The following is a 15,000-nucleotide window of genomic DNA, read 5'->3' on the forward strand; positions in this document are numbered from 1 at the left end:
TGAGCATTAACAGTAAAGCAACATCCGCTATTGTTGATGTTGTGTTTGTGTTTGTCGCTGCTGCGCTAACGTTGCTGGAACACGTGACACGTATACAGTGACGTCACACTCGGCTCTGCGATGCTCTCTAACCGATGGAAAGGCAAACCGGTTCTTATAAGGTTCGCCAGTGGGACCAACTTTGAACCAGCACCAGCGCTAGCTCTGAACCAGCACCCGGTTCTTTTTGGTGGAAAAGAGGTACTAGTAACCTTGTGCAAATGTTTATAAATTTTCTTTTACCTCTACTGTGTAGTTCAGATGTATAGAGTTAGAGAGAAATGCAATACATTTTTTGTAGAGGATTATTTTTAGAAGAACTATTCACACAAGGCTAAATCTGTCCTTTTGCAGGAATCCTCATGTTACAGCTTTAACTCTGACTGTTACAAAGCACTGACACTGGAGACTCCTTCCATACATGTTACTCATAGAAAGAAAGAAAATGGCCAGCTGTGTATTCTGAAGTCTCAGTGTACATACAGTAAACACAATAATAAAGTTATCTGGACCTCTGATATGTGCTACAGCAGATTTTTCCCTTAGAGCTGTGTCGACTCCCCGAGAATTCATCGACGCCGAAATATAAATAACGTATACGGGGAAAACCTGATTTTGAATTATATAGCTGTGACTATTTCTCTTCATTACTTGATGCACCAAGTTAAGCTTAACTTGATTTCTTCTAAACTATTCCTGTTAGAGCCGAACTCCAAGCTGCTAATGAATAGATGTACTGTTTGTGTAGGATCTGCAAAAACGTTGAAAATTCTAGCTTGAAAGCTGAGCAAGGTGAAAAAGAAAAAGCAGGATTACATTACAGAGAACAAGACAGAGAGAAAGAAAGAAAGAAAGAGAGAGAGAGTGTGTGTGTGTGTGAGAGAGAGAGAATATATATATAATACTTTTCTCATTACAGAATAGGAAACTTTCTTAGCTGAAAGAAGACAGGATGTCAATACCAATAACCCAAACATCAGCATTCTCTAACAACAAGACGCCAACCTGCCAGGCCAATACCAGTTGCCATAGAAACCTTTCTCATGGTTTATGGGTGTGTGGTGGGAGTCTGGGACCTTTGGGGTATTTTTTATCAAAGGTGACGTCAAGCCACCTACCTGCAGGGCTTCGAGAAAACGGAAAGACCCGAGTCGCCGGCCACGAGGCACCAAGCAGAAAGTTGAGTTGTGTAGCAGCTCCTGGTAATCAAATCTGTAAGGACACACACACACACACACACACACACACACACACACACACACACACACACACACACACACACACACACATGTCAGAAGAGATCAGAGACAGCTTCCAGAAGAAGAAGGAGGGAAAAAATAATCAACACTAACACACAAAGTCACACAAACAGCAACAGTTTTGCCCTCTGGATAATATGGCAATAAAGATTAAGCAAAGTTGTAAGAAATTGAGAAACTCTCAGTGACACGCTGCCAGTTCTCTATAGCGCCTCATTTCTGAGCGAACTTGTGACAATATTCTGGGTCGGCTTTGCATCATGTGGCGTTCAAATGTTATTGTTATTGTTTATTGGCTATGCACTGTGCTTGTTTACCCGTAACTGCACACATAACAATGCTAAGATACCGACGACTTATTATACGACATAGCTGTAGTTCTACTATCGACAGACTTCATGACTGATCCTCAAGCTGCATGCGAATCACGATAAGTACGCAGAGAATAGCAAGAGGAGTATCTTCATACAATACAAGAAACCTGGTGAAAGCTTTTCATGATGTATTATAGAAAGAACAAGCCTTTCATTTAAGCGAGCACTGAGCACATTTAGGCGAGCACTGAGCACATTTAGGCGAGCACTGTGCACATTTAGGCGAGCACTGAGCACATTTAGGCGAGCACTGAGCACATTTATGCGAGCACTGAGCACATTTAGGCGAGCACTGAGCACATTTAGGCGAGCACTGAGCACATTTAGGCGAGCACTGTGCACATTTAGGCGAGCACTGTGCACATTTAGGCGAGCACTGAGCACATTTAGGCGAGCACTGAGCACATTTAGGCGAGCACTGAGCACATTTATGCGAGCACTGAGCACATGAACTGAGCTGCAATTCATCACATCCTGATAAAAGTTTTAAAATCTACTGCTTTGTTCTCTATTAAATATACTGTTTAATTGTAAATACAAGGAATTTATTAGATTGTTCAATATTATTATTATTATTATTATTATTATTATTATTATTATTATTATTATTATTATTCATTCATTCATTCATTTTCTACCGCTTATCCGAACTTCTCGGGTCACGGGGTCTCAGGCGTCATCGGGCATCGAGGCAGGATACACCCTGGACGGAGTGCCAACCCATCAAAGGGAACACACACACTCTCATTCACAGACACACTCACACACTACAGACAATTTTCCAGAGATGCCAATCAACCTACCATGCATGTCTTTGGACTGGGGGAGGAAACCGGAGTACCCGGAGGAAACACAAGGCGGAGGTGGGAATCGAACCCCCAACCCTGGAGGTGTGAGGCGACCGTGCTAACCACTAAGCCACCGTGCCCTCCTATTATTATTATTATTATTATTATTATTATTATTATTATTATTATTATTATTATTATTATTATTATTATTATTATTATTGGTTATTTGTTCACAAGTCACATCCTTACTTCTAAATATATATATTTATCTTCGTGTTTATTTCTTCATATATTTCTTTTTAGATTCTGTAGAACTTCTGGCATACGCCATCTGCAAGATTGCTATAGAAACTATAATATATTTTGTTCATATAAAAGTACCTCATAATTACAGCTGGAGCTGCAGTTACATTCACATCCAATTAACACTGACCAAACAGAATCGAGAATTCAAGAGGGATGAAGTATAATTATTTATGCGTAGAGTATATTTATGAACATACAGGCAACTAAAGGTAAATCTGCCCCACATCAAAGCTTTAGCCTTATCCTAGACTTTTCATAATACATGGTTTGTTCAAGTTGTTAAAGATTTGTGATTGACATCATATGTATTTCAGCCTTCTACTGAAAAGTTGAATTCTTTTTTTCCATGTGGTTTGTGGACAGTTATTATCCCGTTAATTATAAATCAGAAAAGACGTATACAGTAATCCCTCGCCACTCCGCGGTTCAAGTTTCGCGGTTCAAGTTTCGCGCCTCAGTGCATCGCCGATTTCTCAAAAATATTCATCGAAAAATAAAAATAAGAATGGTTTCCCAGGATGCCAGACAAAGAGAGAAAGTCTCTCAGAGGCATTGTACATACCCACGGACACTCAGACAAGGCACATGATTGGTTCCCGGCGCGAGATCTGAGCTGATTGGCTGTGCATCATCGCATCCTCTCCCAGCTTCTTCCCTTGTCGTATCTCGCCACTCTCGTTCACGCTGTCAACTGTGTCTCGCGTATTGTGTTCGAAATTAACTTTTTGTTAAGCCCTTACGATGCCTCCTAAGCGTCGTGCCCCTGGAAAGATTCCTCTAGTGAGCCCAAGAGGAAGAGGAAGATGATGACCATCAGTGAAAAGGTCAAACTTATGGCCAATCCTACTTCGCGAATTTTCACCTATCGCGAGGGGTTCCGGTCCCCATTAACCGCGATAAACGAGGGATCACTGTACATGCGTTCTTTACTGCCAAGAGTAGTAAGACTGGTATTACAGGTCAGAAGGTGGCTAGAGCAATCAAAATAAAGGGGGATTATGGGAATGCTGTAAGGACAGAGGGCGCACATAACAACCATAATATCTGACCAAAGGCTAAAGCCTGCTAAGATGCTCCTTACGCATTATTTATGTTCCTATACATCCCAAATGTCATAACGGGCAATTTGTTCAAGATCGAGCAAATTCCAGCATAAAAGCTGAGAGACCATAGTAAGAGAGATAAAATGCAGAGATATTACTCATCCTTATTCTTTCTGACCCTCCCATCCTTCTTTTCATAACCGACAACCCGTTAATCTCGACCAAATCTCTCACTCTGCTATCTAATTATTTCTTCATTTAGGAGGACCCACAGCTTTAACTCCTCACTTATTTCTCTTCGTCACATATATAATGTTCCTTGTCGATCCTCTCTTACTCTACACCTTCGTCATTCTGTTCTTAACCTCCCATATCTTCTTGGCTCGTTTCTTTTATACCCGGACGGAGTGATGAGGTTGTTTATTTTATTTTATTTGTCACGTCTACTTAAAAGAGCTGTTACAGGCCATTGCTTCATAATAATTAAATGTGAGCACATGTTCACAATTAAACCGGATGGTTTCTAAGATCCGAGGGTACCAAAGAACTACAGGAACATGGGTTTCAAAATCAGGGGGTACAGTCTAATAACCATCAACAGCTTAAAATATCTATTTGATATGAGTTTTGATTTGAATCCCTTTAAAGGCGGGGTCTCTGATTTTTGAAAGCCAATGTCGACATTTGAAATCACCAAAACAAACACGCCCCTAACCCAAATGGGTTCCACCCCTGTATCGATAGCCTCTCTACATTACTACGATAGAAAAGAGGTGTTATTTGTGTAGTAACAGCGCTTAGCTCAGGAGTTATTGACTCGGGAAACTCCAATCTGTGAATATGTGGCCAACTTCCTGCTTCTTCAGTTCTCTCCAGCGCTGGAAAGCTGATCCTATATTAACACGTCCTACTTCTTGCCTTATCGTAAGTCTTTCTTCTCTTTCTTTCTTTGTTTTTATCCTCCATGTCAATGTTAAAACCGCTTTCTGCTAATGTCACACATGCGCACTGAACACTCTCTCTGCCCATATTGGCAAGCCCCGCCCCTTTCTGCTCATTGGCTACACTTTTGTTTTGTTTTTGTTTTGATTTTTGTTTATTATTCGGCCCGACTCAGTTTTCTGAAGCATTTCTCGAAAATCGGAGACCCTGCCTTTAACGCACAGGGAATTTTTGATGGTGTAATAAGAATGATGCGTTAAACTGATAGCGAAGTGGTCCATATGTACATCTTCACTACCAGGACAAGGTTATGGTAGATCAAGAGCCTGAACTGAGAAAACTGGGCTCGAATTGGGAATATACTCTGGATTAGATACCAGTCTTTTCCTGGTCCATTATTTTAAGTTACATCAAGTCCCAAGGTAAGAACTTTTTGCTTAGTTTATTTATTAGTTAATGTATTTTAAGTAAGTGTGTTTTCCTGGTCAGGGTCAAGATGGAGCCAGTGCCGATCCTCAGAACTCTGGGTATGAGGTGGAAATAAACATTATATAAGATACCCATATGTTGCTGGGAAACGTGAACACACGTTCAGACCAATTTAGAGTCTTTAATCCAGCAAGTTGCACCAGAGAACCAGAGAACATCAAACCGACAGAACCCTGAGGCCAGGCTTGAACCGGGGACCCTGGCATTCCAGATTTCCTGTCATGTTATCATTCGTATCTCAGTCCATCATTCTTTTTTTGCATTTCTATGAATTTTGAATGAGTAACATGAAGCACATAGCATATTACTGCATATTTAATCCACTCCAGGCTCCCAGGAAACTTTATGTCTACTATTGCTGTTCTACCCTGAACCAGAATAAAGTGATCCATATTCAGGTGATGGACTGCGGGGCCGAGAAAATCATCTGCAGCTGCGAGAGCTATAGCCATGATCACCTGGGGCCATGGATTCTTCAAGCGTGGCAACTCTGGGTACCATAAAGCACTTCTTTAAAGCAGCCATGCTGAGCAGATTTCTTAGATATGACTGAACTGATGCACACCAGGTGCTCTGTATCCAGAAATAGTGGCACCTGTGGTGTTAAAAATACAGGACGTAGCTCGCTGCAGCATGTGGCAAATAACAGACTAAACGAAAAGGTTGATTTCTTCACTGTTTAATTGTAGACGTTTACCGCGAATGGCCCACTTAGCACCACAAACCTCTGTAAAAGAAAAAAAAGAACCTGGATGAAATTTCCAACGTACATTTCATAACCAACGGCGATAAAAAAAAAAAGATCAATGAAAGAACTATGAAATTTAACAGAAGACATCGTGAAATTGTTCAGAACCTTTGTTTGTTTGAGTTACCAAAATGTACGGATGTTTTTACCCCCATGATCCTGCTGGTCGTTGGTTAATAAGATTAATCACTGTCCTTCCTTTTGCGCTCAAGGTCCCTGAACACCTTTGCTGATTTAGTCTTGCTACTTCTGACGTGACGCGGTTTCCACTTCCCAAATCATACAGAAATAAGGTTAAGGTACGAGTATGACGTCTTCAGTTAGACGACTATCGATTTTTTATCTGATAAGCTGAAACGGTCTTAAGGTGCTTGAGGTCAAGTGACTAACACTTAGAAGCCCCCTCGATCGTGGACGTAGTACTTCCTGTTTACATCTATGTTTAAATTTTTAACAATTTACTGTTTGATTCAACCGGTGGAATTTTAAATTCAGGGTGATTTAAAACTAACCTGTTTAGACTTCTTCTTACATTTACATCTTTTCGCAGACACCCTTATCCAGAGCGACTTATCTAATTTTTGTACAACTGAGAGTTAAGGGCCTTGCTCAGGGGCCCAGCAGTGGCAGATTGGTGGACGTAGGAATTGAACTCACAACCTTCTGATTGGTAGCCCGACACCTTAACCACTAGGCTACCACATCCCACCTTCTTCCTGGACCTAATGTTCACACTACCTTTCATATGACTAGTAAGTATACAAGAAGTATACAAACTGCCCTGTGATGGGTTGGCACTCCGTCCAGGGTGTATCCTGCCTCGATGCCCGATGACGCCTGAGATAAGCACAGGCTTCCCGTGACCCCGAGAAGTTCGGATAAGCGGTAGAAAATGAATGAATGAATGAATGAATGTCTACAAACTATAGCTATAGCTATAATCAGTAATCTAGTTCCTGCAGTGTTGTGTGCTGATGAAGTGGGACATTATTTTGTTCGTTGCCTCATCAGGCAGGTGGGAAAGGAATTTAAAGAGCTCTGACAAATGCAGCATTGGTGAGCGAGCGCATCATGCATTTTTTATAAGCCACTAATCCATTCTGTGTATAACTCGATATAAATCAAATCACCAGGCTACAATGGCATCACCGACTGCAGTAATTAGATCGGGAAGCCGTTTGCTTGAATGATGCATGCCTTAGAGATGTGCAAACTAACCTGACGTCGGATTTATTTCTGTGTTTTCTCTATTTCACCGCTGGCTAAACTGTTCACCGGCTCTGGATGATGCATTTGTTTGTGTTCTTGGCATCTGAGGCGTTTGGGTTGGAAAGCATTTGTTAATTCTGACTCTTTTATGCACTTCTGTCGGTTCGTCTTGTGTCTAATTACAAAAAATGAGATGTTCAACATCATCCACACATCTGCGAATGGACTGCCTGAAGGGGAGAAAATGACTCTGCTTGGGGAACGTTTCTGATTAGATGAGCTTTATTCTAAATGATGCTCTGAAGTGAGCTACATCTGTTTCTGCTACTACGCCATTCAGCAGAAGATTTGTTCATCCTGTAATCCTCTTTGTTACACCGATCAACACACATAAGGATTTTCTCCTCTTTTGTAAATGAAAGATCTTGGGTTAATTAGCTTCCAGTAGAGAGAAGTGTTTTTGACCTTATACAATGTGTGGTGTTGTATTCTCATTTCTGATTGGTCAGAACTCAAGGTTTTGATTACTTTCCTTTACCAGCGTCTCTGACAGCATTCACGGTGGTCAATTTATATAGATTCTAGTTTCTAGAGCAACAACTCATCCTGATGGGAAGTTTCTCTAAGGGTCTCGAGTGTCTGAGCTTCGGAAAGGTCTTCAGGAACATGATCGGGTGATTTAGCCTCTTTCTCTTATTAATGTCTTATAAAACGACACCCTGGTGATTAAAGGGACTTTTATAGCTGGTATAAAATAACAGCAACCTGTTTTGTGGATTCTCCCCAACATTAAAGATATCTTTAAATGGATAAAAAGTCCAATGTGTCAAATGACAGATAATGACAAACTGTTCAATGAATAACAATCAACCGTGTCATGTTAAGTGAGATCCAGGATCCTTCTCACCATTCAGCAAGACCGGGATGATTTTAAAAGCTATGGCTGTTAATGCTTAAAATTTAAATTGGCACCTTACAATGTCCCCAACTGCATGTGTAGTTTTGTCTATGTTAATATCATAGGTTAATTTAAAGGGTGGCTTAGTGGTTAGCACCTTCGCCTCACACCTCCAGGGTTGTGGGTTCGATTCCCACCTCCGCCTTGTGTGTGTGGAGTTTGCATGTTCTCCCCGTGCCTCAGGGGTTTCCTCCGGGTACTCCGGTTTCCTCCCCCGGTCCAAAGACATGCATGATAGGTTGATTGGCATCTCTGGAAAATTGTCCGTAGTGTGTGAGTGTGTGAATGAGAGTGTGTGTGTGCCCTGTGATGGGTTGGCACTCCGTCCAGGGTTTATCCTGCCTCGATGCCCGATGACGCCTGAGATAGACACAGGCTCCCCGTGACCCGAGAAGTTCGGATAAGCGCTAGAAAATGAATGAATTCAAAGGGTGCCAATAATTCTGCTCTAAGCTCTTTTGCATTCTGATTTCTGATGCTAACAATGCATGAGCATTTTGTTTTTTTCCCTCGTACTATACAGATCTTGAGTAAATCCGTACTGGTGTGAACTCATCGGCGTTCTGGGAAAAATAAAATTAAAAAAATCTGAACAGACTTCAAAGCTCAGCGAGAGAAAACACCTGAGCCAAAAAAACCCTTCATGTGTCTACTTTGTGGAGTTCACGCCCAGGTCTCTCTCGCTATCTCCATCTGCTCATCAATGTTTAACGTTCTGCCATGCTGCTGAATATCTATTCCTTTGCCAGATTTGATGAGTATCGATCACCTCTTTTCCTGTCATCGAGCAAAAATGATCGGAACGAGGTGAAGACCTGGCAACCTGTCGAGAGACGGTTAGAGCGGTATGAAGGAAAAATCGATCTTCCTTTGCTGGAGCTTAGCCTGTTCTGCTCCTCTAAATGACTACATTGACCTCTCTATTATTCATCTCTTCATACAGTATTCAAGACAACGTAGCTAAGATGGCCTTTATATTCTGAAGCGATGTGTAGAGGTTGATCCTGGTCAAACCTGCTGTCTTTGTGATGGATGATCAGACACAAATTATTAGGAGGAGGCGTGTGATTGCGTTCGTGTAATGTGGAGTACATAGAGCTTAAACACAAGCAATTGTTCTTAAGTGTAAATACGAACAAAATCAAATAAAGACAAAAGGAAATAAAACACTGAATGCTTAGAAGAGACAATAAAATAACCAAAGACTTCACAGTGAAGATCTCATGACCTGTGCACTGTTTTTTTTTTTAAATTATTATGATTCATTTTGTTTGTTTTTTTTAACGTACATTTCCCAAAACCTTCGTTTCATCTTACTTCGCTAGTTACAGCGCTGATCGAGGGGTCAACCATTTTAAATGGTTCTCGAAATCGAAACCATTCTCGAAATCAATCGCAAAATTTCTTCCTTTCATTACTTCCTTAAAAAAGTCCCACAATCCAGAACATTCCCTTAGAGGAACTCTGGACATCATATTTTCTTAAGAAAATGGCAGACGAACTGAACTCTCAGCCAACTTCATCTACAAATGTAAGCAGCTTGTTATCTTTGTTTATTTAACTTTAGTTGATGTTCTACATACAGCTTTATATGGGTTTAACTTTAGTTAGGGAGGCACGGTGGCTTAGTGGTTAGCACGTTTGCCTCACACCTCCAGGGTTGGGGGTTCGATTCCCACCTCCGCCTTGTGTGTGTGGAGTTTGCATGTTCTCCCCGTGCCTCGGGGGTTTCCTCCAGGTACTCCGGTTTCCTCCCCCGGTCCAAAGACATGCATGCTAGGTTGATTGGCATCTCTGGAAAATTGTCCGTAGTGTGTGAGTGAATGAGAGTGTGTGTGTGTCCTGTGATGGGTTGGCACTCTGTCCAGGGTGTATCCTGCCTCGATGCCTAATGACGCCTGAGATAGGCACAGGCTCCCCGTGACCCGAGAAGTTCGGATAAGCGGTAGAAAATGAATGAATGAATGAATGAATGAATGAACTTTAGTTGAGTTTTTAACTGTGTCCCGATGTGTAGTGTGTCGAATTCTTACCAGAGTCTGAACTAGTGTAACTGATTTACTACCTACTACCTGTCTTTCTGTCTTGTTAAGATAACGATATTGGTTTCAACGATATTGGTGCTATGGTAAAGTAAATGGACTGTCCATGTGTACTGTATGAGTGGAAAAAAAAAAAATGAATGTCAACAAAAAAAATAATTTTACTTGATTTTGGCTTTTTTTGTGTCAAATCTTCAGACACAAAAGGATTCAATGATCTACATTATTTTTATAAAGCGTGGAGAACAGATTGACGGACGAGCATAATTCAGACATAATGAACCTATAAGACCCATTCGAGCCGAGCTAATTAAAGCGATGAGTACGAACCGCGTCCTCTCCTGCTTCTTAATCAAACCGGCTCTAGAAAAGAACTTCGGCATCGTCTGATATCCCCCAAAGAGCCGAGACCAAGTCGTATTTCACAATCTAAGCCCGGAGCTAAAACCCAGTTTGATGACTTTCGAAACATTCGTGAGTGAGTGAACTTTAAGCATGAAAAATATAGACAAATAAGAACAAAGCTGGAAGAAATAAGAACAGCAACAAAATGGCCTGGTGTTAAATCAAGCTCCGCCACCTCATCCGTCTTCCCACCCCAAAGACGACACCACGCCGCAGTGCTAGCACCTCCCGGTGACACTTTTTCCCCTAAGTTAGCATCACCTGCACTGCGAAGCTAAATTAAACCACGGTTGTCTGCTCACCTCTAGCTCACCGCTGCTGAATTCTCACATCGAGATATTGCGAGAGCAAAGTTTAGTGTTTATGTGCCATTTTGTCAGCTGCGAAAGCTGAATCAAAGCAGATGAGGAATGGCTGCAAACCTATTACAGACAATTAAACACAAACTGACAAGAATAACCGAATGCTATAAAGCTGGACGTCGGGCAAGAATTGAACGACGTAACCATGAACATAACAGTCCAAGTGCAAAGAAGTTAATGAGTCTGATGGGTCAAAAGGTGCTAATACTTTTTCCTTAAGGGCAGCATAGTAACAGTAGCAGTAGTAACAACCTGTAGGGCAGAATGTTCTTCGTAACCAAAGCTTACTTTGAATAAAATAATTTTGCCACATATTCATTACAGCACAGTGAAATTCTTTCTCTCGTATCCAGACTTCGGAGGTTGAGTTCAGAGCACAGGGTCAGCAGCCATGACACAGCGACGTGACGTCCCACTGCATAAAGTCACGACACAAATCTCTTGATTTTCTGCCTTCAAAATGTGCGAGACAGTGGAAACAAAACTCTGATCTGTATTCTGATCCAAAGAGATCACATCTCTGATCAAATTTAAGGCATGAGGTAGAAGGTCATCCAGCCCATCATGAAGAAACAGTTTGTATGCGTTCAGACAGCCCTTCCGCTTTAATATCGAGTTATTGAGCGTCTCATTAGGAAGCTGTCGGGATAACGGTCATGCTAACACACCTTAAAGTTGTAACCTGCCGCAGCCGAGGGGATAATTACTAGCATCAATTTCGATTTGGTTCGAGAAAATCCAACACTTCCTCAAAAACTCAATGCAAATGGACTTGGGTTGCAGATACAGGTCCATTTTTTTAGACTTAATGTGACACGAAAGTTTTTATTCAATGATGCTTCAACCGTGTGTCAAAATCTATGGGAGCATCATTTACGCTGATCATTTACGCTGATGGTAACGATGGTGTCTGGTAACTGCTTAGTGTTTGTGAAGCTACATGACGTCTAGCAAGACGTAAACAGAGACGATCGTGAGGAAAAAATATTCTTCGTTCTTTTTATGACATCATAATGACAGCTCTTCGATCTAGTAAGATTACTAAATTCTTTACTACGTTAAGCTACAAAATGAAATTTAAGAACCGAAGACGAAGATGTCGTGAGATTAATTTATATAACTCAATACGTTTATGTCATCGGTGTCGCTCTCATGACTCAAATGTTAAAAGATTTTCAGGTGACATGTGGTGACATCATGGCAACTGACATAAAGCTATGAGTTACACCTGATTTCTTTGAGTTGCATGTATCTGATGCAGAAAATTTCATGATAACATAATGACTGCTGTGTCCTATATTTATTTGTGCTACTGATATCTTCAGTACATTAAGCTCCAAAATCTAATTTTATAACTGACGTCAGACTGGAAAGTGTCTTAAAAACAACTTTTTCGAGTTTATCGGTCAGTAATGTTAACTTGTTTTCCGTAGACGTTATGTAGAATTTCTCTGATTTGCATAATTTCTGTTTATAAGTCACAATGACAGAGATATCAAGCTTATATCATCAGTCTCACTTGTCTCAGCTGTCATGTTGTGACTGACATGCACATGTTATAACAGCGACAGTAATGACACCAACAAAATGATGTAGAATTTACGTAAGTAAATATCATAAGTATTTTTCCATAAGGAATTCTTACTGTATTACACGTCATGCTTATTACATATACTGTATTTAATGATGACATAATGACAGAGTTATATACTTATTTATAGTTATATACTCTAAATTACAGGGAACTGAAGTCATCTGGATATCATTCATGTCACAAAAAATAGTGATACCTTTATTCCACATCTAAAGCAGAGAATAAAAATACGTCCATCGCACCAAGAAAAAAAAATCAAACGCCTCATCTCACAACAAGCACACGGGCGAGCGCAGGCTTTCTAGCCAACATGTGTGTCGGCATTGCTGCGAATGCTCCGAGGATGCACCAGGGCTTTGGTGGTCCTGCTGGAGTTGCTTTTAAAAGGTTGCAAATGGGTTTCTGTTGTTCAGAGAAAGATCTGCGGCCCACCGGGTTTGGGGAAGCAGACATCCTATAAAATGCACTGAATGCACAGAATAGGGGTGCAAATTGGTTTAGGTGTCTCTAGAGACCAAGCAGATAAACATTTAAAAATAGCAAACATGAAAACTTCCAAAAGTTAGAAAAAAAAAACAATACAAACAACTATCATTTAAACAAAATGTATCTGCTTACGATTATACGTATATGCGTTATTTTTAGCAATGACCTAATTTATAAATGTTTTATGAGGGTGTGCTGTTTTTGGAGGTGTGGTGTGGGAAAAAAATGAGGCGTGGCCTCTTTACATGTGAGTCTCAGTGAAGGAGGTGTGGCCTATGTATATGTCACATTGAAGGAGTTGTGGCCTATGTACCTGTCAGTCTCAGTGAAGGAGGTGTGGCCTCTCTACCTGTCAGTCTCATTGAAGGAGGTGTGGCCTTTTTACCTGTCCGTCTGAGTGAAGGAGGCATGACCTCTCTACCTGTCGGTCTTATTGAAGGAGGTGTGGCCTCTGTATCTGTCAGTCTCAGTAAAGGAGGTGTGGCCTCTCTACCTGTCAGTCTCAGTGAAGGAGGCATGGCCTCTCTACCTGTCGGGCTCAGTGAAGGAGGTGTGGCCTTTGCACTTGCCTCTGTACAGTATCTATCAGTTCTTGAGTAGGAACCTTGTTTTCAGGTCTTGTCCATCCTGGGTTCCACTTAAGTGCTTAAGCCTCAGTGAAAAAGGAGTGGCCTGTATGCCTGTCTCAGTAAAGGAGTTGTATTGGATCATCGGCTGCTTTGGATGATTAAAACACTCCTCAGACATCAGACTGGAGAAGAGAATCACAGTCGTAATGAACATCAAGTGAACGAGAAGAGACGAAACACCTCACTGGATAAAATAAAGAAAAGTGTTTAAGATGTGTGAAAACATCTCAAAGCACCAAGATCATCAAGTCTGCATAGGAAGTGCAAGCGCACACACACACACACACACACACACACACACACACACACACACACACACACACACACACACACACACACAGAGAGAGAATATCTGTAGCTCAGCCAGAAAGACGCATGACATTTCCTCTGCTTTCTGCTTTAGTCTTGCTGCCAAATCGTCTTCACATCATGTCTGAAATAATGCTGTTATCACTCAGTAATCCTGCTAACCTTTAGAGTGAAATATCACACCGGAAAAAAAGAAAGAAAAAGGAAAACGTCTTAATATATGACGACACGCACAAACATAATCTGGTCTGGTCCGGTCATTATATCTGTAATCAGTGCTGTCGAAAACTCCAGGTGTGGCCTTGAGATCGATATGACGTCATTATGTACGTCTTAGATCCATGTTATAAACTCTGTGTTCTTTGCATCACAGAGACATTTAATTTAATTAAACGTTTGTCGTTTCAAATAAATGCTGCCACGATCCTTAGTGGTTTTTGGCAAGTTGGTGGAAACAATAGCTCAGTGTAATTGCTCCCTGAGTCTCAAACATCTTGCCTGTTCTCTCTCTCTCTCTCTCTCTCTCTCTCTCTCTCTCTCTCTCTCTCTCTCTCTCACACACACACACACACACACACACACACACACACACACACACACACACACACACACACACACACACACAGTTACGCATATACACACTCTCAGTCATGGGTAGGTGCCTCTGTAATTGTGGAGCAGGGAGAATTATTCTACACGATCTACCGTATCTTTGAAATGACTTAGTGCTTGAATGACCTGACTGAATATAACATTAACATTATACTCGCTCTACCACACACACACACACACACACACACACACACACACACACACACACACACACACACACACACACACACACACACACACAAGCAGAGGGTGCAAGCAGAAGACAGAATTGAACTGACTGTTTAATTTAATAGATCATTTACATCGAAAACAGCTTTGTTCCCATGAACGAGTCACAAGCGTACGCCTTTAAAAGCAATGAGAAATCGACTGTTTTCTCGTTTCACGCCGCCACATCCTGATT

The 15,000-nt window shown here is 41.2% G+C and overlaps 1 protein-coding gene across 1 annotated transcript in view; it reads right to left on the bottom strand.

Annotated features, from left to right (window-relative positions):
- Window positions 1-15,000, bottom strand: part of LOC113654795 (exostosin-1) — a 148,371-nt gene that overhangs the window by 25,172 nt on the left and 108,199 nt on the right. The window contains exon 4 of the mRNA XM_047819066.1: window positions 1,158-1,251. Coding sequence (XP_047675022.1) covers window positions 1,158-1,251 — 94 coding nt within the window. The remainder of the gene's footprint in view (window positions 1-1,157; window positions 1,252-15,000) is intronic.

This window comes from Tachysurus fulvidraco, chromosome 9 (genome assembly GCF_022655615.1).
Source record: "Tachysurus fulvidraco isolate hzauxx_2018 chromosome 9, HZAU_PFXX_2.0, whole genome shotgun sequence".
Classification (NCBI taxonomy): Eukaryota; Metazoa; Chordata; class Actinopteri; order Siluriformes; family Bagridae; genus Tachysurus; species Tachysurus fulvidraco.